At 55.5% G+C, this 21,911-nt stretch overlaps 1 protein-coding gene across 2 annotated transcripts; it reads left to right on the top strand.

Moving 5' to 3' along the window:
* The first annotated feature begins 128 nt into the window (after positions 1-128).
* Positions 129-21,355, top strand: LOC100082824 (SPRY domain-containing SOCS box protein 3). 2 transcript variants are annotated; one of them, XM_029049103.2, is made up of 9 exons: positions 129-219; positions 5,577-5,722; positions 11,406-11,595; positions 11,739-11,926; positions 12,352-12,454; positions 12,637-12,762; positions 13,483-13,682; positions 20,542-20,584; positions 20,893-21,355. In XM_029049103.2, the coding sequence occupies exons 2-9, from the start codon at positions 5,600-5,602 to the stop codon at positions 21,183-21,185; spliced, it is 1,266 nt and encodes a 421-aa protein (XP_028904936.1). In that variant the 5' UTR covers positions 129-219; positions 5,577-5,599; the 3' UTR covers positions 21,186-21,355. The 2 variants fall into 2 exon arrangements, with proteins under 2 accessions (XP_028904936.1, XP_028904937.1); XM_029049104.2 differs by lacking the exons at positions 129-219; positions 5,577-5,722; positions 11,406-11,595; ... (2 more) ...; positions 12,637-12,762; positions 13,483-13,682 and adding an exon at positions 18,248-18,679.
* Positions 21,356-21,911: the final 556 nt, after the last annotated feature.

The following is a 21,911-nucleotide window of genomic DNA, read 5'->3' as shown; positions in this document are numbered from 1 at the left end:
GAAGGAGGGGGCCCGGCGGAGCTGCAGCCAATAGGAAAGGGGATCTGGGTTTTGTCCCCGCCTCCTCCGGGCCGGGCGGCCAATGGGGCGTCGAGGGCGGGCCGGGGAGGGGGCGGGGCTACCTTACCTCAGCCTCGGGCGGGGTAAATCGGTCACAGCGCGGCGGCGGCTCCTGCTCCTGCTCCTGCTCCTGCTCCTCGTCGTGGTCCTGGTGGTCGGGTGAGGCCCGCGGGCCATCGGGCGGGGTCCCCGCTCCCCTCCCCGACCCCTCCGCCCTCAGTCTCCCGCTCCGGAGAATGGGCGCGGGCGGGCGGCCCGCTCCTCCGGGGGCGGGGGGGGGGAGGGAGGGAGGGGAGGCCTCGGGGCCGGGGGGGAGGGGCGGGGCCTCCGCTTAAGAAGAAGAATCATAATATTAATAATAACTAATAATAATGATGGTGTTGGCTAAGCGCCCGCTGTGTGCCGAGCACCGCCCTGAGCGCTGGGGCAGAGACAAGGTCAGCAGGTTAATAATCATTAAGAATCGTAATTTTTGTTGTTTTTTAAGGGTGTTTGTTAAGCGCTCAGTTTGTGCCAAGCACTGCTCTAAGCGTTGAGGGCACAGACAAGGTCAGCAGTTTGTCCCACGAGGGGCTCACAGTCTTAATCACCATAATAATTATTTATTGTCTTTTAATGGTGTTTGATAAGCGCCTACTTTGTGCCAAGCACTGTTCTAAGCGCTGAGGGCAGAGACAAGGGCAGCAGGTTGTGCCACGAGGGGCTTCACGGTCTTAAGAAGAATAATTATGATTGTCTTTTAATGGCATTTGTTAAGTGCTTATTTTGTGTCAAGCACTGCTCTAAGCGTTGAGGGTACAGACAAGGTCAGCAGGTTGTCCCACGAGGGGCTTCACAGTCTTAAGAAGAATAATAATAATTATCGTCTTTTGATGGCATTTAAGTGCTTTCTTTGTGCTGAGCGCTGAAGGTAGAGACAAGGTCATCAGCTTGTCCCACGTCGGGGCTTCCCAGTCTCAATAATAATTATTATAATTAATAGAACATATTACTATATAATATACGATCAATATAGTCGTTATATAATTAATAGTAATGATCATTATAATTAATAGTATTGTAATATATAATGTCCATATTATTATGTAATTGATAATAATTATTATGGTCTTTTAATGGTATTTGTTAAGTGCTTACTAGGTGCCACACTTTGTTCTGAGCGCTGAGGATAGAGACAAGGGCATCAGGTTGTCCCATGTGGGGCTCACAGTCTTAATAATAACAATGTTGGTATTTGTTAAGCGCTTACTATGTACCAAGCACTGTTCTAAGCAGTGAGGATAGAGACAAGGTCATCAGGTTGTCCCACGTGGGGACTCACTGTCTCAATAATAATGATAGTAGTAAAATTGGAATTTATTAAGCCCTTGCTATGTGCCAAGCACTGAGGTTAGAGATAAGGTCATCAGGTTGTCCCACGTCGGGGCTCACAGTCTTAATAATAATGATCATAATTTTTTGTGGTATTTGTTAAACGCTTACTTTATGCCAAGCACTGTTCTAAGTGCTGGGGGTAGAGACGAGGGCATCGGGTTGTCCCAAGTGGGGGCTCAGTCTTAATAATAATGATAAAAATGGTAATGATGGTGTTTGGTAAGTTCTTACTATGTGCTAAGCACTGTTCTAAGCGCTGGAGGTTGAGACAGGGTCATCAGGTTGTCCCACGTGGGGCTCACGGTCTTAATAATAATAATAATAATTTTTTATGGTGTTTAAGTGCTTATTTTGTGGCAAGCACTGAGTGCTGGGGGTAAAGACAAGGTCATCCAGTTGTCGCACGTGGGGCTCACAGTCTTTAATAATAACGATAATGATGGTATTTGTTAAGTGCTTATTAGGTGCCAAACTCTGTTCTAAGTGCTGGGGTAGACATAAGGTCATCATATTGTCCCACATGGGGCTCCCAGTCTTAATAATAATAATAATAATAACAATAATAGTAATGGTGTTTGTTAAGCACTTACTCTGTGCCAAGCCTTGTTCTCAGTGCTGAGGTAGATACAAGATCATCATGTTGGACACGGTCCCTGTCCCACATGGGGCTCACAGCCTTCATCCCCATTTGACAGATGAGGTCACTGAGGCCCTGAGAAGCGAAGTGACTTGCCCAAAGTCACACAGCGGACAAGTGGCGGCGGTGGGATTAGAACCCACGACCTCAGACTCCCAAGCCCACGCTCTTGTCACTTGCCACTATTGAACTCCACCAAACGCTTAGTACAGTGCTCTGCACCCAGTCAGTGCCCAATAAATACATTTGAATAAACGAGTGAATGAACAGGGGGTTGATCGACTCTACGTCCCTGAGCATCTGCTGTGTGCAAGAGCTCTGTACTGAGCGCCTGGAGGAGCCCAGTACGGTACAGTTGAGGGGTACAGCCAATGCCCTCAGTATTTCCTGGGGACTGACTGGGGGCAGAGCACTATACTGAGCGCTTTGCGGGGGGAGTCTGATAGAGTTAGAAGATGAGGCTGTTTTTCAGCCTCTGAGACCCCCCGGGGGACACCGCTCCCGGTCATTCAGTCATATTTATTGAGCACTCACTGTACTGAGCCTTGGGGAGAAGACAACTGCATAGACATGTCCACGCTTCCCCAGTGGGGTGGGTGGGCAGGGACAATTACTTATTGAAGGCCCATCTCCTCTGGGAGGCCCTCCCTGACTGAGCCTCCCTTTCCTCTTCTCCCACTCCCTTTGGCGTCTCCCTGACGCCACTTAGGTCCATACCTGCCATTTTATTTATTTGTATTAACGTCCGTCTCCCCCTTGTTCTGAGCTCATTGTGCGCAGGGAATGTGCCTGTTATCGTTAAATTGTACTTTCCCCGAGGCTTAGCACAGTGCTGTGCACACAGTAAGCGCTCAAGATATATGATGGATAAAGCCAGGCTTAGTTCCCAGGTCCTCTGATACTCAGGTCCAAGCTCTTTCCCCTAGGCCTGGCTGCTCTGTGGGTTTGGTGGTGTTTTGGGGTTTTTTTTAAATGGTATTTGTTAAGTGCTTATTAGGTGTCAAGCAGTGTTTAAAGTGCTGATAAATACCAGTTTATCAGGTTTGGAAACAGTGAAAATTGGAGGGAAGGGGATTTTTACGGATGAAGTAACTGAGGCCCAGAGCAGTGAAGCGACTTTCCCAGGGTCACACACAGCTAGTAAATCGTGGCTCAGTGGAAAGGGCCCGGGCTTGGGAGTCAAAGGTCCTGGGTTCCAATCCCAACTCCACCCCTTGTCATATGTGTGTGACTGTAGGCAAGTCACTTCACTTCTCTGCGCCCCAGTGACCTCATCTGTCAAATGGGGATGAAGACTGTGAGCCCCATGTGGGACAACCTCATTACCTTGTATCTCCCCCAGCGCTTTGTACAGTGCTTGGCACATATTAAGCGCTAACAAATACCGTCATTATTATTAATATTAAGTAAAAGGCAGAGCTGGGATTAGAACCTAGGGCTTCTGACTCCCAGGCTTATCTGGGCCGGGAGGGGCTGAGGGAAGGTGGGCGGGGGTCCCCGGGGCGGGCTGGGTGTTGGGCGATAGGGAGGGTGGGGATTCCGAAGGAGCCGCAGACCCTGCCCCGCCCGGCTCAATTAATAATAATAATGATGGTATTTGTTAAGCGCTTACTATGTGCCAGGCACTGTACTAAGCGCTGGGGGGGGAGGGAATGCAACGGGGATACAGGCAAATGGGGTTGAACACAGCCCCTGCCCACGTGGGACTCACAGGCTCAATCCCCATTTTCCAGATGAGGGAACTGAGGCCCAGAGAAGTTTGTTCATTCATTCAATCGTATTTATTGAGTGCTTACTGTGTGCAGAGCACTGTACTGAGCGCTTGGAAAGGACAGTTCGGCAACCTATAGAGACAATCCCTACCCAACAAACTGGCTCAAAGGCTAGAGGGGGAGAGACAGACAACTGAACAAATAGACAGACATCAATAGCATCAAAATAGATAAATAGAATTATAGATATAGACATCATTAATAAAATAAATAGAATAATAAGTACAAATATACATAAGTGCTGTGGGGATGGGAAGGGGGTAGAGCAGAGGGCGGGAGGGGGGAGAGGGAAGGCTCAGTGTGGGAAGGCCTCCTGGAGGAGGTGAGCTCTCAGTAGGGCTTTGAAGGGGGAAGAGAGTCAGTTTGGCGGAGGTGAGGAGGGGCAGCGATAGGATGTAGAGTGAAGTGACTCGCCCAAGATCACCCAGCAGACAATTGGCGGAACCAGGATTAGAAGGCAGGACCGTCTGCTTCCCAGGTCCCGGAGAAGCAGCGTGGCGCAGTGGAAAGAGCACGGGCTTTGGAGTCAGGGCTCATGAGTTCGAATCCCAGCTCTGCCACTTGTCAGCTGTGTGACTGTGGGCAAGTCACTTAACTTCTCTGTGCCTCAGTTCCCTCATCTGTAAAATGGGGATTAAGACTGTGAGCCCCACGTGGGACAACCTGATTCCCCTGTGTTTACCCCAGCGCTTAGAACAGTGCTCTGCACATAGTAAGCGCTTAACAAATACCAACATTATTATTATTATTAGCCACGAGTCCGTGCCAGGCCCCAGAGCGGCCGGTGGCGGAGGCGGGGGAGGGCCCACGCCTCCGGACTCCCCATCGGGTGCTCTCTGCACTGAGCCACACTCCCACCCTGGGGACCACCCTGTCTGCAGGCATAGGGGCCATGGGCCCCATTGGGAGAAGCCCCAGGGCAGGGAGGCAGGAGAGCCGGGTAAATACCAGTTTACAGTTAACATGGGCTGGGGCGGCCCGAGGCCCCAGGTTCTAATCTCCACTCCGCCTGCTACCGGCCGCGTGACCTTGGGGCAAGTCATTTCGCTTCTCTGGCCCTCGTTTCCCTCATCTGTCAAGACGGGGATTCAATTCTACTCCCTCCTAGCTGGACCGTGAGCCCCAGGCTCACAGAGAAGCAGCTCATAGGGCAGCCGTCTGGCTTTTAGTGGGTAGGGCACGGGACTGGGAGTCAGAGGGACCTGGGTTCTAATCCGGCCTCTGCCACTTGTCTGCCGTGTGACCCTAGGCAAGTCACTTCACTTCTCTGGGCCTCAGTTCCCTCCTCTGGAAAGTAGAGATTAGGACTAGGAGCCCCATGTGGGCCAGGGACTCTGTCCAACCCGATTGCCTGTATCCATCCTAGCGCGTGATACAGCGCCTGACACATAGTAATCACTTAACAAATGCCGTGATCATTATTTTTAATAATAACAAATGCCATCATTATCATCATTGTCAGTCAAATGCCGGCTGCACAGCTTGCTGCTGTGTGAGCTTGGGTGAGTCATTTAACCTCTCTGGGCTTCAGTTTCCTCGTCTGCAGAATGGGGATGGAATCCCTATTGCCCTTCCTCCTTAGACTGGGCACCCCAGGTGGGCGGGCAGCGGTGGGGTGGGGGGGGTCCTGTGGCCATCCGCCCCCACCCCCAGGGAGGCCGCAGGGTGCGGGGTGCCAGTCCACCCGGTGCCCATCCTCACTCCCCTCCCCACCCCTGATCTCTCTGTCGTAGAGCCCCAGCCCCAGGCTGGCACCATGGCCCGACGTGCCCGCGGCAGCCGGGCCTGGCGCTTCGTCCTGAGCGGTGTCCGGCCTGACCCCTGGCCCGCGGCCCTGGCTTCCGGCGCTGCCCCATGGGGCTACGATTCCGACGGGCAGGTGGGTCTCCGCGTCCAGCGGGCATGGTGGGCAGCATGCGACGGGCAGCACGGAGGGAGGCGGGCTGGGCCCGGCCAGGTGCCCAGGATTCATTCAAGCGTATTCACTGAGCGCTTATCGTGTGCGGAACACTGCGCTGAGCACTTGGGAGAGGACAGCAGAACAACAGACAGACACATTCCCTGCCCACAGCGAGCTCACGGTCCAGAGGGGAAGAGAGACCTTAATATCAAGAAATGAATCACAGGTATCGTAAGTAAATGACAGATAGGAGATGGACATTGATATAAATAAATCACACATATAATAGATTTCAGGTAGAGGGGAGACTGGCATGAATATAAATAAATTACAGATTTATGAAATTACAGATAGAGGGGAGACAAACATCATGATAAATAAATAAATTACAGATATAAGAAATTATAGATAGAGGGGAGACAAACATTAATATAAATAAATTACAGGTATAATAAATTACAAATAGAGGCGAGACAGATATTAATGAAAAATTACAGATAAAGGGGAGACAGACATTAATATAAATAAATTACAGACATAATGAATTACAGATAGAGGGGAGACAAACATATATGTAAGATATATTATAATTACAAATAGAGGGGAGATAGACATTAATGTAAATAAATTACAGATATAAATTACAGCTAAAGAGGAGATAGGCATTAATATAAATAAATTACAGATATAATAAATTATAGAGGGGAGACAACCATTAATATAAATTACAGGTAAAGGGGAGACATTAAGATAAATAAAAAACAGAGGGGAGACAGACAATAATGTAAATAAATTACAGTTAGAGGGGAGACAAACATAAGTAAATTACATATATAATAAATTATAGAGGGGAGACAAACATTAATATAAATAAATGACAGATATAAGAAATTACAAATAGAGGGGAGACATATTCATGTAAAGAAATTACATATATAATAAATTAGAGATAAAGGGAAGACAGGCATTAATGTAAATAAATTACAGATAGAGGGGAGACAAACATGAATAACACAGTAACAAATAAAATGCAACAAAGTAAAGTACAAGTAGAGGGGAGATGGACATTAATGTAAGTAAATTACAGATATAATTACAGATAAAGGGAAGACGGGGATTAATATAAATAAATTACACATATAAGAAATAGCTAGAGGGGAGACAAACATTAATATAAATAATAAATTACAGATAGAGGGGAGACAGGAATTGTTAAATTTACAGATATAATAAATTTTAAAATTATGAATAGAGGGGAGACAAACATTAATATAAATACAGATAGAAGGGGAAAAACGTTAATATAAATAAATTACAGGTAGAGGGGAGACACTGAAATAAATTACAGATAGAGGGGAGGTAAACATTAATATAAATTACAGATAGGGGGAGACACAATATAAATAAATTACAGATAGAGGGGAGACCGACATTAATGTAAATATATTACAAGATAGAGGGGAGACAGACAGTAATGTAAATAAATTCCAGATAGAGGGGAGTCAGACATTAATGTAAATAAATTACAAGATAGAGGGGAGACAGACAGTAGTGTAAATAAATTACAAGATAGAGGGGAGACAGACATTAATGTAAATAAATTACAAGATAGAGGGGAGACACATTAATGTAAATAAATAAATTGCAGATATAAACTACAAATGGAAACAGACATTAATATAAACAAATTTCAGCTATAATAAATTACAGAGAGGGAAGAGAGACGTTAATATGAATAAGGAAATTACAGGTATGATCAATGATGATGGCATTACTGTGTGCCAAGCATTTTTCTAAGCGCTGGGGTTCAAGGTGATACAAGGTGATCAGGTTGCCCCAGGTGGGGCTCACAGTCTTAGTCCCCGTTTTACAGATGAGGGAACCGAGGCACAGAGGAGTTAGGTGAGTCGCCCAGAGTCACACAGCTGACCAGTGACGGAGGCGGGATTAGACCCCACGACCCCTGCCTCCCAGCTATAATAAACCCATTTTAGGTAGAGGTAGGGGATGCTCATCGCCTCCTCAGCCAGCGAAGTTGGGAAGGGGGAGCTCTGGGGAGGGGAGTGGCCTAGTTTGGAGTTTCCAAACCTCCGTGTTGTCGGCGTGACGGCAGGGATGCTTTCAGTGCTGGAAGTCACAAGGGGGACTATAAATAGCCCCCGTCACCCATCGGCCCCAACCCTGCCAAGAGGTGGCCAGAGGAGAGGCCTGCCCTTGGGGAACCAGGGAGAGACAGGCAAGAGTCTGCCTTCATTCACTACTACTTAATAATAATAATAATAATAATAATAATCATGAGATGGTATTTGTTAAGCGCTTACTATGTGCCGAGCACTGTTCTAAGCGCTGGGAGAGATACAGGGTCCTCGGGTTGTCCTCCGAGGGGCTTACAGTCCTCATCCCCATTTTACAGATGAGGCCACTGAGGCCTGGAGAAGTCAAGCGGCTTGCCCAAAGTCACACAGCTGACAGGTGGTGGAGGCGGGATTAGAACCCACGACCTCTGACTCCCAAGCCCGGGTTTTTTCCACGGAGCCCCGCTGCTTCTTTAATATTAAGCGCTTCCTGGGTGCAGAGCGCTGGACTAAGTGCTTGGGAGAGGACATGACAACAATAAAGAGTGACAGTCCCTGCCCATTCAATCGTAATTATTGAGCACTTACTATGTGCAGAGCACTGAACTAAGCGCTTGGAAGGTACAATTGGGCAACAGATAGAGAACGTCCCTGCCTAACAACGGGCTCACGGTCTAGATGGGGGACGAGAGATATTTACGTAGGAGAAAATGAGGAGGGCTGCAGTCTGAGGAGACAACTGCCGGTGACAACTTTTTTGTCTCCTAATCATAAATTTTTAAAAATTGTGGTATTTTTTCAATGCTTACTACGTGCCAGGCACTGTAATGATAACAATAATAATAAATAATGATAATGTGGTATTTGTTAAACACTATGTGCCAGGCACAGTAATAATAATAATACATAATGATAATTGCAGTGTTTGTTAAGCACTGTAACAATAATAATAATAATGATAATTGCAGTGTTTGTTAAGCACTTACTATGTGCCAGACATTGTACTAATAATAGTAAAAAATGATAATTCTATTTGTTAAGCATTTACTATGTGCCAGGCACATTAATAATAATAATAATAAATAATGATAATTGTGGTGTTAAGCACTTACTATGTGCCAGGCACATTAATAATAATAAATAATGATAATGATTGTGGTATTTGTTAGGCACTTACTATGTGCCAGGCACAGTCATAATAATAATAAATAATGATAATTTTGGTGTTTATTAAGCGCTTACTATGTGCCAGGCACTCTACTAAACACTGGGGTGGAACCAGGTCAATCGGGTTGGACACCGTCCCCGCCCCACGCGGGGCTCTCAGTCTCGAGCCCCATTTTACAGATGAGGGAATTGAGGCCCAGAGAAATGAAGTGACTTGCCCATGGTCACCTAGCCGACAAGTGGCAGAGCCGGCATGGAGTCTGTTTACCATCATTTTGTACTCCTCCAAGTGCTTAGTACAGTCAGCGCTCAGTAATTATGATTGACTGCTGCCTGGTATGTTCCCTGTCGGCAAGGAGTCTGCTCCACCCGTGTGGGAGCTTGGGAAGGGGGCAGCTGCAGGGCTTTCTGGCCCGGATGGCTGGGCCTCCCCTCCGGGCCTCTTGTGATAATTAGCCTATTTATTAATCGCTCAGATGTGGCAAGCACCATGCTAAACACTGGAGAAGAGAGGCGATAATCAGATCAGACAGTGCCCCTGCCCCACATGGGGCTCACCCTGTAAAAGGGAGGGAAAGCAGAGATCACAATCCCTATTTTATAATAATAATAATGATTGTATTTGTTAAGCTATGTGCAAAGCACTGTCCTAAGCGCTGGGGAGATACAAGGTCATCAGGTTGTCCCCCGTGGAGCTCCCAGTCTTCATCCCCATTTTCCAGATGAGGTCACTGAGGCCCAGAGAAGTGAAGTGACTTGCCCAAAGTCACACAGCCGAGAAGAGGCGGAGCCGGGATTAGAACCCATGACCTCTGACTCCGAATCCCGGGCTCTTTCCACTGAGCCACGCTGCTTCTCTAGTAATACTAATGTCGGTATCTGTTAAGCGTTTACTATGTGCCAATCACTGTCCTAAGCGCTGGGGTAATAATAATAATAATAATAATGTTGGTATTTGTTAAGCGCTTACTATGTGCCGAGCACTGTTCTAAGCGCTGGGGTAGACATAGGGGAATCAGGTTGTCCCACATGGGGCTCACAGTCTTAATCCCCATTTTACAGATGAGGGAACTGAGGCACAGAGAAGTTAAGTGACTTGCCCACAGTCACACAGCCAAGTGGCAGAGCTGGGATTCGAACTCATGAGCCCTGACTCCAAAGACCATGTTCTTTCCACTGAGCCACGCTGCTTCTCCCTCGTGAGGTTGTCAATCAGTGGTATTTACTGAGCGCTTACTGGATGCTGAGCACTGTACTTGGGAGAGACAGATTCCCTGCCCACAACGAACTTGCCTTGCCTGAAGTCAGAAACGGCTGGAAGGTCCTGATCCTCCACCCCAGGGGCTTTCTCCTACGAGGCTGTGCTCTTAGGCCTTATTATCATTATTGAAAATAATATATTTATGCATTTTTTATATGCTGAACACTGCGCTTATTCCTGGGGGAGATATAATCGTTCATTCAGCCGTATTTATTGAGCCCTTACTGAGTGCAGAGCGCTGTACTTAGCACTTGGAGAGAGACAATTGGCGCCCACACTGGGTTTAAGTCAGATAGTGAGGGTGGGGTGGGGGCGGGGGTGGGTAAGACATCTGCTCCCTGTCTAAGAGGAAGAGGTGAAAAGGACCGCCGAAGACTCCGAAACTGGAACCAAAACGACCAGCTGGGAGCTTGGGAGGGGTCCCGGGAGATCCCCTCCCCACCTCGGGCCCCTGAGACCCTGTGAAACCACCCCGGTTTGGGGAGCTTTAAAGGGTTTGAGGCCTGGGAGGTCCGCCCACCCCGCTGCCCACCCCTCCACCTGCGGGGAAACTCACCCGAGGCAAGGCGCTAAGGGCCTGAGTCTGAAACACGAGGTGCTAATGGCCGAGTCTGCAGGACAGAGAAGGGAGGCCCAACCCCCTACCCCCTCCCCCGGTATTAGAGGGAGGCCGGATCTCTCTCCCCCAGAGCTCAGCGGCCTGCTGGGATGGAGGGGGCGGAGTGCTCTGGGGAGGTAGTGAGCCCCGGACCCGCTGCTGAATCGGAGGGCAGGGTCGTAGCCCAGGGTGGCGTCGGGTCTGCCCCTGGGACCCTCGATGTGCTAGGCCGCCGCCGGCCTCGGGCAGGAGGAGAGGAGGCGGAGGCTACCGTCTGCTCGCCAATGACGGTCCTCGCCCGGCCTGCCCCGGTCTGAGGGACACGGCGACATCCCCGGCTGCGAGGGGGCAGAGAGCCCGGCTGTCGTGATCGGCGGGCACCGGCCCACCGGCGCCAGAGGGGGTGGAATTACTTGGTTCCCGTCCCTCCGGCTGGGGCCCGCCGCCCCTCCGATGCACCGGGAGTGAAGCAGAGAGGGGGTAGGGAGAGACTGGGTGGGTAGGGGGCAAGTGACCAATGGAACACCCCCCCCCACCCCACCCCGTGTGTCTCCCCCGCAGCACAGCGACTCGGACTCGGAGACAGAGTTCCCTTCGCCACCCGCCTCCATCCCCAGCGCGGTGCCCGTGACCGGAGAGTCCTTCTGCGGCTGCGAGAGCCATGCCGAGCCCCCGCCCTGTTCCGGCCTCCACTCCAGCCTCCACCCCGTCCACCGCGCCGAGGACTGCCGCTGCGGGGAAGAGGACGACCGTAAGAGGCCCGCGGACCCTCTCCCTCCAACCCCCGGCTGCTCCCGGTGTGGCGTTGTGGCGGTCAGCCGCGGGAGCCGGCGGGTGCAATCGGGCCTGGGCCCTGGGCCCTCACCTGTCCCCCTTTCCCCACGCGCGGGGCAGATTTTGAGTGGGCCTGGGATGACCTCCACAAGTCCCCCGCCGCGCAGCTGAGCTGCGACAACCGCAAGGTGAACTTCCACACGGAGTACAGCTGCGGCACCGCCGCCGTCCGCGGCACCAAGGAGCTGGCCGACGGCCAGCACTTCTGGGAGATCAAGATGACCTCGCCCGTCTACGGCACCGACATGGTAGGCAAGCGGCCTGGCCGTGGGAAGGGGCTGATAACGATGGTATCTGTTACGTGCTTACTAGGTGCCGAGCACTGTTCTAAGCGCTGAGGTAGATACAGGGTCTTCGGGTGGTCCCAGGTCTTCATCCCCATTTTACAGAAGGGATAACTGAGGCACAGGGAAGCTAAGTGACTCGCCCAAAGTCACACAGCTGACAAGCGGCAGGGCCGGGATTAGAACCCATGACCTCTGACTCCCAAGCCCGTGATCTTTCCACCGAGCTACGCTACTACTCTGGTTCCCTGCCCCTGATGCCCCCGTGTCTTCCTCCCCGGGGCACGGACCCGGTAGGGGTGAGGAGCTGGGCACCGGGCTGGGGCACAGGAAGGGGGCCCGGCCCCCAGCCTCTGATGCCCCCATGTCTCCCCGTGGGGGCGGAGCAGATGGTGGGCATCGGCACGTCGGACGTGAACCTGGACAAATACGGCCACACGTTCTGCAGCCTCCTGGGCAAGGATGAGGACAGCTGGGGCCTCTCCTACACAGGTAGCGGCCGGTGGTGCCGCCGGGGGGCCGGTGGGCAGCTGGGGGAGGCCCCTCGCCTGGGCTCGAGAAGGACCCGTCCGAGCAGGAGGCACCCGAAGGCGGTGGGCCGACCGGGGGGGTGGGCACGGCCCCCGGGACCCGGCCGCTTGCCCGCCATGACCCCCACCTCGGGGCGCCCTCAGGGCTCCTCCACCACCAGGGCGACAAGCGGACCTTCTCGTCCCGCTTCGGCCAGGGCTCCATCATCGGCGTCCACCTGGACACCTGGCACGGCACGCTCACCTTCTTCAAGAACCGCAAGTGCATAGGTGAGCCGGTCCGCCCCTCCCCTGGCCTCCCCCAGCCCTACCCCCCAGCCCCCGCCCCTTGTCTGCTATATCATTTTGGGCAAGTCACCTCATGTCTCCGGGCCTCGGGGGCCTCATCTGTAAAATGGGGATTAAGTCTGAGAGCCCCCAGTGGGACAAGGACTGTATCCATCCTGATGGGCTTGTATCGACCCCAGCTCTTAGAATAGTGTTTGACAGAAACCGTCGTCGTCAGTCGGGCAGTGAATTATTTATTGAGCACTTACTGTGTGCAGAGCTGATGGTCCTGAGCGCTTGGGAGAATTGGGAGACTCGATCCTTGTCCTCAAGGAGAGGAGGCAAGCAAAGGAGGGTGAGGGCCTGGGCTTTCCCCCGGGCCAAGAAAAGTAATAATGATAATAATGATTGTGGTGTTTAAGCGCTGACTGTGTGACGGGCACTCTGCTAGGCGCTGGGGGGAGTACAAGCAAATCGGGGTGGACACTGTCCCTGCCCTACGTGCGGCTCCCACTCTCAGTCCCCGTTTTCCAGAGGAGGTCACTGAGGCTCAGAGAAGTGAAGTGAATTGCCCAAGGTGACACAGCAGACGCGCAGTGGGGCCGGGATTAGAACCCCCGACCTGCTGGCTCCCAGGCCCGGGCTCTAGCCACTGTGCCACGCTGTCTCCCTGGCCGACCGGCCATCTGACGTGGCCCGTGTCCCCCACCCACCCCGTGCCAGGCGTGGCCGCCACCAGGCTGCAGAAGAAGAAGTTCTACCCCATGGTCTGCTCCACGGCGGCCAAGAGCAGCATGAAGGTGATCCGCTCCTGCGCCAGCCTCACCTCCCTGCAGTACCTGTGCTGCCAGCGCCTGCGCCAGTTGCTGCCCGCCCGTGGAGACACGCTGGAGGCACTGCCCCTGCCCCCGGGCCTCAAGCAGGTGCTGCAGACCAAGCTGGGCTGGGTGCTCGGGCTCAGCTGCCCCGGCTCCCGAACCCCCGCCCCGGCCCAGGGACCCGCGGGGGCCGGGCCCCGGCAGAGGAAGCGGTGCCGACGGACCTAGCGGGGCGGTCCCCCGGGGCGGGGTGGGCCGGCCTAACTGCCTTTCTCCTCCTCCTCCTCCTCCTCATTGCCCACGCCAGAGGGGGGCCCGTGTGGGCCTCCCGGGCCGATCCTCTGCCTCCCCCACCGAGGAGCGGGGTCCCGCTGCCTCTCGGCCCCCCGGCGGCGCCCCGGCTGTGCGGAGCTGCCCACCGCGGCTCCCGAGGTGTGGCCGCGGAGGCCGGCCGGAAGCCGCTCCGGGCCTCTCCTCGGAGGGCCCGGGGAGGGAAGGGCGGGGGACAGTCCCCGACTCGCCGGACACCTCGCCGCGTGGCCTTGTTGGAGCCCCAGCCCCCTGCCCGCGGCCCCGGGGCCCGGGTTCCGTTTTTAAACCAAACAGCACCAGCACCGCCGCTTTGCACGTTCGCAGCCGCTGCCCTTCCTGTATCGGGGAACCTCTATTAAACTCGCAAGGGAGCCGGACGCTTGTTGGGCAGTGAGGACGGGCGAGAGGGCAGCTGGGCGGTGGTGTGATAGTCCCGGCCCGGCATCCGGCGGGGGGAGGGTCCTCGGCGGGGCAGCAGTGAGGAGCAGGACCCCCTCCGGGTCCCGGGCTGGTGGCCGTCGGGTTGAGGAAATTGCTTACGACCACCCTTCTTGGGCAAATCTGGGCAGGCGTCAAGGAGCGAGAGCCAAGGCCCAGTCCGCCGAGAGCCGGGCCGCCCCCAGTCGGGGAGCTCAGCCCCCTCTTCGCCAGCCTGGTCCCAGAGCCCATCTGGGCATGCCCAGCCCCTGGCCTCCGAGGGGAACCGCGACCGCCGGGAAAACGCTGTGGGTCCTGAGAGGCCGGGGCGCAGGCTCCAGGCCTGCAGCACCTTGCAGTGTGACGCCTGACCCCGGGAGCTCCCTCCCCGGAGACCTCACCCCGCCCGTTCCTCTGATCCAAGGAGGGTGTGAGGACGGACACCCCCCCGGCCTTTTTTTGATCCTTGGGCTAACCGGCTCCCGATTCCCCACTCCTGCAGAGGGCAGGGGGGCACTGGCCAAGTTCCAGCCCTCTGCTCCCACCTTTTTCTACCCCATGACTGTCGAAAACCTTTATCCAGCCACTCCCGGGATGACCACCCTGATCCGTTCTCCCTTCCCATGCCTATCCCCTGCCCCAAGGTCTGCCCGTTAACCCTCCCTGGGCTCAGATCCCCCCCCCACCGAAGGCACACCCACCTTTTCGCCCGCCCGCCCAACCAGCCTTAGCCGCTACTGCCGGCGGCACCTGGTGCGGTCCTGGCCGGAGAGAGTCGAGGTGAGTGCCGGGGGAGGTTCTGAGGAGCAGTGATGCCCGTCCCTCCCAGGGGGCTGGTGGGAGGGATCTGGGGTCTGGCCGCGGCAGCGAGGACGTTCTGCCCTCTAGGTGCCTGGGACCAGGTCGGGGGACATCAACAAGAGGCGGAGGTGGCGGCTCTCGAGAGGTCCGGGGCGGCGGGCACCGGGATGATGCTGACTGCAAATGGCCACTCCCACTCCGTGCCACAAACGGCGTAGGCCCGGAGGCCCCTGTGACCCCCGGTGTGGCCGTGAATGTCAGTTGGTCCGACATTCATTGAGCACTTGTGTGGGCTAGGGTTGCCCAGGCACCTCCCCGCTTACACCCTGATGAGGGCAGGGAATGTGTCGCTCTGTTATTCCACTGGACTCTCCCAAGCACTCAAGTCCAGTGCTCTGCACACAGAAAGCGCTCAGTAAATAGGACAAGGTTGAGGCCTCAACAGGCTTCCTGAGGACAGACGGACTGAACGGCCGCTAGGGAGGGCCCAAAACACGGGGGCTCCCCCGTCGGCTGCCGCCCGCGGGCCTTGGCAGGATGGCCTGTTGGTGATCCGTCAGCTCCCCCCTGCTTCCCGGGCCCGCGGGGGGCGTCCCTTGACAATATCGGGGACAGCTCCAATGGTCCTTGTTCAGTGAGGCCCACGACAGCCTTCTCCGTCAAGTTTACGCCTGGCTCCCCTACTGAACAGTCATCAAGGGAAGGAAGTTTAGGTATGGCCTGGAGTCAGGTTACGGGTTCTAATCCCAGCCCCGCTAATTGTCTGCCTTGTGGCTCTGGGCCAGCCCTTTCTCTGTGCCTCAGTTACCTCTTCGGTAAAGCCAGGGATTGAGACTGAGCCCCACGGGGGACAGGGACCGTACCCACCTGGATTTGCTCTATCCTCAGCGCTCTATCCAGGGCCGGGCACATAGTAAGCGTTTAACAAATACCATCGTGATGGGGCACGATGATTTGAGAAAACTGGATGGGGGACAAGAGATTGGAGGTCTCTGGGGGGAAACAGAAAAGATCTGCCGGGAGGAGGTGTGTGGGAGAGATGGCAGGTAATGTTTTGTCGACAGACGGAGGGATTTCAGAGTTGGGAAGGGGGACTAAGGAAGAGGGAAAGAGGGATGGGGGAGGCGGAATGGTGCGAAAGCCGCATTGGGGAGTGGGAAGGAAGCCGACTCTTCCCCCTTTCCCAGTGAGTCTTGGGGAGTGGGAGAAGAAGAGGCCTCCTATGGTCCGGGGAGAGCCAGGTTTCACTGATGGCGAGGAGGAGCAGTGGGTCCCCCAGGCTCCAGTTTGGTTGAGACTTTGGGGTGGGAGTGGAGGGTTTGGGGGCAGGAGACGGCTCCCTTGGCCTTCAGCATCCTCTATTTCCTGGTGGACTTTTTTACTATAGCATTTAGTAAATGCTTTACTACGTGCCAGACCACTCTGCAAAGCACTAGGGAAGACACCAAGCAATGGAATTGGCCGAGTCTTTTCCCCTGCTGGGCTCGCCGTCCAAGAGGGAGGGAGTGGGTGTCTTATGCCTATTGGACTTATGAGGACGTAGAGGTTCTGAGAGGTGAAATGACTGGCCCAGGTTCACCCAGCAGGCCGCTGGCAGAGCTGGGATCCGAAGCGTTTGCCGGCTTACGATCCAGTGCCCGTTCCCCTAGGCCATTCTGAAAATTGTACGGATGTACAGTTGTACAAAATATACAAATTGTGCATTCCAAGTGCTTAGTACAGTGCTCCGCACATAGTAAGCGCTCAATAAATACGATTGAATGAATGAAAATGGCACTTGAGTGAGCAGCAGCAGTGGAGCCTAATGGCTAGAGCCCGGGAGTCAGAAGGACCTGGGTTCTCATCCCGGCTCCACCACTTCTCTGCTCTGTGACCTTGGGTAAGTCACTTTGCTTCTCTGGGCCTCAGTTCCCTCATCTGTAAAACGGGGATTAAATTGTCCTCATGACTGAGCTCCATGTGGGTCCAACGTGATGATGATGTAGCTGCCCCAGGTTTTAGAACAGTGCCTGGCACACATTAACAAATGCCACCTTTAAAAAATGACAAAACAAAAGCTCATTTCCTCTCCTGGAAAAATGATTATTCTTGCCCCCCTCCATCCCCCAAAATGTGGCTTGTTTCTAAGACACAGTGGATGAGAAGCAGCCTGGCTCAGGGGCAAGAGCCCGGGCTCGGGAGTCCGAGGAGGACTGGGGTTCTCATCCCGGCTCCGCCATGTGTCTGCCGTGGGACCTTGGGCCAGTCGCTTTGCCTCTCTGGGCCTCAGTTCCCTCCTCTGTCCAATGGGGATTAAGGCTGGGAGCCCCACTGGCGATCACCTGCTGACCTTGTTATTATTATTATTATGAGAAGTAGCGTGGAAAGAGCCTGGGCTTCGGAGTCAGAGGTCACAGGTTCGACTCCCAGCTCTGCCACTTGTCAGCTGTGTGACTGTGGGCAAGTCACTTAACTTCTCTGTGCCTCAGTTACCTCATCTGTAAAATGGGGATTAAATGTGAGCCTCACGAGGGACAACCTGATTACCCTGTATCTACCCCAGCGCCTAGAACAGTGCTTGGCACATAGTAAGCGCTTAATAACTACCAACATTATTATTATGACCTTATACCCACCCCAGTGCTTAGAACAGTGGTCGGCACACGGTAAGGGCTGAGCAGATGCCACAATTACGATGTTGATTGTTGTGGAGAAGCAGCGTGGCTCAGCGAAAAGAGCCGGGCTTGGCAGTCAGAGTTCATGGGTTCGAATGGCCGCCCTACCATTCGTCAGCTGTGTGACTGTGGGCTAGTCACTTCACTTCTCTGGGCCTCAGTTCCTTCATCTGTCCAATGGGGATGAAGACTGGGAGCCTCACGCGGGACAACCTGGTAATAATAATGTTGGTATTGGTTAAGCGCTCACTATGTGCGGAGCACTGTTCTAAGCGCTGGGGTAGACACAGGGGAATCAGGTTGTCCCACGGGGGGCTCACAGTCCTAAACCCTGGATCTCCCCCAGCGCTTAGAGCAGCGCTCGGCACATAGTAAGCGTTTAAGCAATCCCAACATGATGATGATGATTAGCCCCGCCCGCTGGCCGGCTCCTCTCCCGTTGAGCCCCGCCTCTCCGGAGGCCCCGGGTTCCCCTCCCCTTCCGGTCCCCCTTCCTTCCCCCTTCCCCTTCCCTTCCTTTCCCTTCCCCTTCCCTTGCTCCTTCCCCTCCGGTGCCCGTCGCCCTTGGGCGGCGTTGGTGTCGGCGTCGGGGCGAAGATGTCTCGGCAGACGCGGCGGCCGCGGCTGCTGGCGGAGCTGGCCCGCAAAGTGCGCGCCTACCGGGAGCTGAAGGCGCGGCCGCGGGAGTGCGAGCGCCTGGCGCTGGACTACGACGACATGCGGCGGCGGCGCTCGGGGCGGAGGCTGCCGGGCCGGGCCTGGCCCGACGTGCGGCGGGAGAGCCCCCTGCTCCGCCTGCTCCGCCGCCTGCCCGGCCTCGGCCTCGGACGCCTCGTCACCCGCAAGTCCTGGCTCTCCCGCCCCGCCCCGCCCTCCTACTGGACCCTCACCCGCGTCCGCCTCGACTACACCGCCCCGGTGAGCGCCTCGGTTCCCCCTCCTCAGCCCCACGTGCCGCCACCTCCCCCCGGCGCTCCGAGCCGCGCCCGGCACAGAGGAAGCGCTTGACACGCACCGACGTTGTCATTATTAGGAGTCACGGAGGCCCCGTCCGGCAGTACGGGAAACCGAAGCCCGGGGCGGTGAGGCGACCGGCCCGCCCCCAGCTCACACCCCGGGCCGGCGGCAGAGGCGGGATTGGAACTCGGGTCCTCCGACTGCCGGACCCCGGGCCCTGCCCACGAGGCCTCGCTCCTTCCCGCCTTCCTCAGTGCCGAGGTTCCGCCCCTTGCCCGTTTGGGGGCCACGGGGAGGGCCCTTCACTTCCCTGGGCCTCAGTTTCCACATTTGAAGGATGCGAGCTTGTGCTGGGCAGGGATCGGGTCTGTTGACGGTTCCGTTGCCCTCTCCCAAGCCCTCACTGCAGTTCTCTGCACACTATAAGGACCCAATAAAAATGGAGACTGGACGCGGAGTCTCCCTCAGACTGTGAGACGGGAACCGGGTCCAACCTGATTATCCTGTGTCAACCCCAGTGCTTAGTATGTTGCTTGGTACATAGTGAGTGCACACACTAACCTATCGTTAGTGATTAGTATTAGTAAGGGTGACTATTGGGTTGACACGACCGGATTAATAATAACGTTGGTATTTCTAAAGAGCTTACTATCTGCCAAGCACCGTTCTAAGCGCTGGGGGAGATACAGGGTCATCAGGTTGTCCCACGGAAGGTTCACAGCTTCCATCCCCCTTTTACAGATGAGGTAACAGGCACAGAGAATTCATTCATTCATTCATTCAATAGTATTTATTGAGCGCTTACTATGTGCAGAGCACTGTACCAAGCGCTTGGAATGAACAAGTCGGCAACAGATAGAGACAGTCCCTGCCATTTGACGGGTTTACAGTCTAATCCGGGGAGACAGACAGACGAGAACAATGGCGATAAATAGAGTCGAGGGGAAGAACATCTGGTAAAAACAATGGCAACTAAATAGAATCGAGGCGATGTACGTTTCATTAACAAAATAAGTAGGGTAATGTAAATATATACAGTTGAGCGGACGAGTACAGTGCTGAGGGGATGGGAAGGGAGAGGGGGAGGAGCAGAGGGAGATGGGGGGAAAAGAGGGTTAACCTGCGGAGAGGTGAAGGGGGGGTAGAGGGAGTAGGGGGAGAAAGGGAGCTCAGTCTGGGAAGGCCTCTTGGAGGAGGTGAGTTTTAAGTAGGGTTTTGAAGAGGGGAAGAGAATTAGCCTGGCGGAGGTGAGGAGGGAGGGCATTCCAGGACCGCAGGAGGACGTGGCCCAGGGGTCGACGGCGGGATAGGCGAGACCGAGGGACGGTGAGGAGGTGGGCGGCAGAAGAGCGGAGCGTGCGGGGTGGGCAGTAGGAAGAGAGAAGGGAGGAGAGGTAGGAAGGGGCAAGGTGATGGAAAGCCTCGAAGCCTAGAGTGAGGGGTTTTTGTTTGGAGCGGAGGTTGATAGGCAACCACTGGAGGTGTTTAAGAAGGGAAGTGACTTGCCCAAAGTCACACAGCTGACAGCTGGCGGAGGCAGGAGGGTGTCCCGAGGGAGGTGGGCTCTCTGGAGGGGTGTGGAGATTGGGGTAACAGGTGATTTAGCAGGATTGCCCCAGGAGAAAGGAGAGGTGGTGGGCGGGGAGAAGCGGAGACCAGCAGGCTGAGGGGTAGCAAGAGAAGAGGGCCAGGGAGCAGGCGGGAGGGCGAGACGGCGGAGAACCCGAAAGTGGCCAGTGGTCGGGGGCGTCCGTGGGGTGGGGAGCGGGGAGGGGACGACGAGACAACCCGCTCTGACCCACTTGTGCTCCGCTCTTCTGCAGGATTTGGACTACGGGAAAGCCTGGGGGATTCTGACCTTCGAAGGTAAGCAGGGCTGGGGGGCGGTGGGTGAGAAGCAGCGGGGCCCAGTGTCCAGAGCCCGGGCGTCGGAGGACCTGGGTTCTCATCCCAGCTCCACCGCTTGCCTGCCGTGTGACCTCGGGCGAGTCGCTTCACTTCTCTGGGCCTCAGTCTCCCCGTCCGTCAAATGGGATTCGGCACCCGTCCTCCCTCCAGCCTCGACCGCGAGCCCCAACCCGACGATCTCGAATCCGTCTCAGCGCTCAGCACAGCACGTGAGCGCTTAGCGGATGGAGGGAGCGTGCCTCTGATGGCCGTCCCCTCCCCCCCAGGCCAGAGCGAGAGCGAAGCTAGAGAGGTGGAGCAGGCCATGTACCACGACTGGCGGCTGGTGCCCAAGCACGAGGAGGAGGCCTTCCGGGCCTCGGGGGCGGGACCCCCGGAGCCGCCCCTCTACCCGGTGCCTCGCTACCTGCCCTACCCGCCCCTCCTGCGCGCCATCATCTTGGCCGACCGCCAGAAGCGGGGCCTCGCCGTCCACCCTGAGCCCCTGCTGGATCTGGAGCACACCGGCCGCTTCCCCCGGGACGCCCCGGGGACGGGCCCGGAGGGCACCCCCGTCTGAGGGGCCCCCGGCCGCGGCCCACCGCCCCACCTGACTCCGGGGAGGAGGGGACGAACAGAAGGGGGGCGGGGATGTGTGGACGTTGTCATCCCCTTGGCGGGGACTCTGCTCTCTGCCCCGACATGTGGTTTGAATTGTTTCTATATAAAGCTTGGAGCGTGGGGACCTGACGGAAGTGAGAGTGTGTACTGAACACCCTCTGAACGTGAAGGGCAGCGCCGAGCGCTCGGGAGATGGCGGCCGTCCTCGGGGTAACGGGATTTAGCGAGCGCCCGCCCTTGGACGCCGCACGAAACGCTGGGCAGCGTCCAGCGGTAGTACCGGAAACGGCATCTGTCGCGGAGCCGCCGGGCGCGGCGCACTGGGAAAAGGGCGGCGGAAGCTCAGCGGCAGCAGCGGGTCACGGGGTTCATCGGACCCCCGCTGGGTGCAGTGCGCTGTGCTAAGCGCCCGGGGGGGGGGGGGGGGAACGGACATCTTCGTCCGCGCGCCCCCCCCCCCGTTAGAGTGGAAGCTCCTCACGGGCGGGGAACGTGTCTCGCCTTTCCCCTTCCATAACCCTCAGTACCCTGTGCGGCACACGGCCGGCGCTCAATAGATAGCGCCACCACCCAAAAAGGATGATTTGCATGTTTCCCTGCCCCCAAGGAGCTTGCCCTTCGGGCCTCCGGGGACTGATGACCGGCGACTGTCCGGGCAGACGAGGAGCGGGGGGAAACCCTGAGG

This window comes from Ornithorhynchus anatinus, chromosome 21, assembly GCF_004115215.2.
Source record: "Ornithorhynchus anatinus isolate Pmale09 chromosome 21, mOrnAna1.pri.v4, whole genome shotgun sequence".
NCBI classification, from domain to species: domain Eukaryota; kingdom Metazoa; phylum Chordata; class Mammalia; order Monotremata; family Ornithorhynchidae; genus Ornithorhynchus; species Ornithorhynchus anatinus.
Note: the sequence above shows the minus strand (reverse complement) of the source record. Positions and strands in the feature narration are given on the sequence as shown.

Excerpts from the sequence above, each read along its gene's own strand:
- LOC100082824 (XM_029049103.2), top strand. The coding sequence starts at position 5,600 with ATGGCCCGACGTGCCCGCGGCAGCCGGGCCTGGCGCTTCGTCCTGAGC. Across the intron at positions 11,927-12,351 it reads CCGTCTACGGCACCGACATG|ATGGTGGGCATCGGCACGTC; the intron begins GTAGGCAAGCGG and ends GGGGCGGAGCAG. Across the intron at positions 12,763-13,482 it reads CAAGAACCGCAAGTGCATAG|GCGTGGCCGCCACCAGGCTG; the intron begins GTGAGCCGGTCC and ends ACCCCGTGCCAG.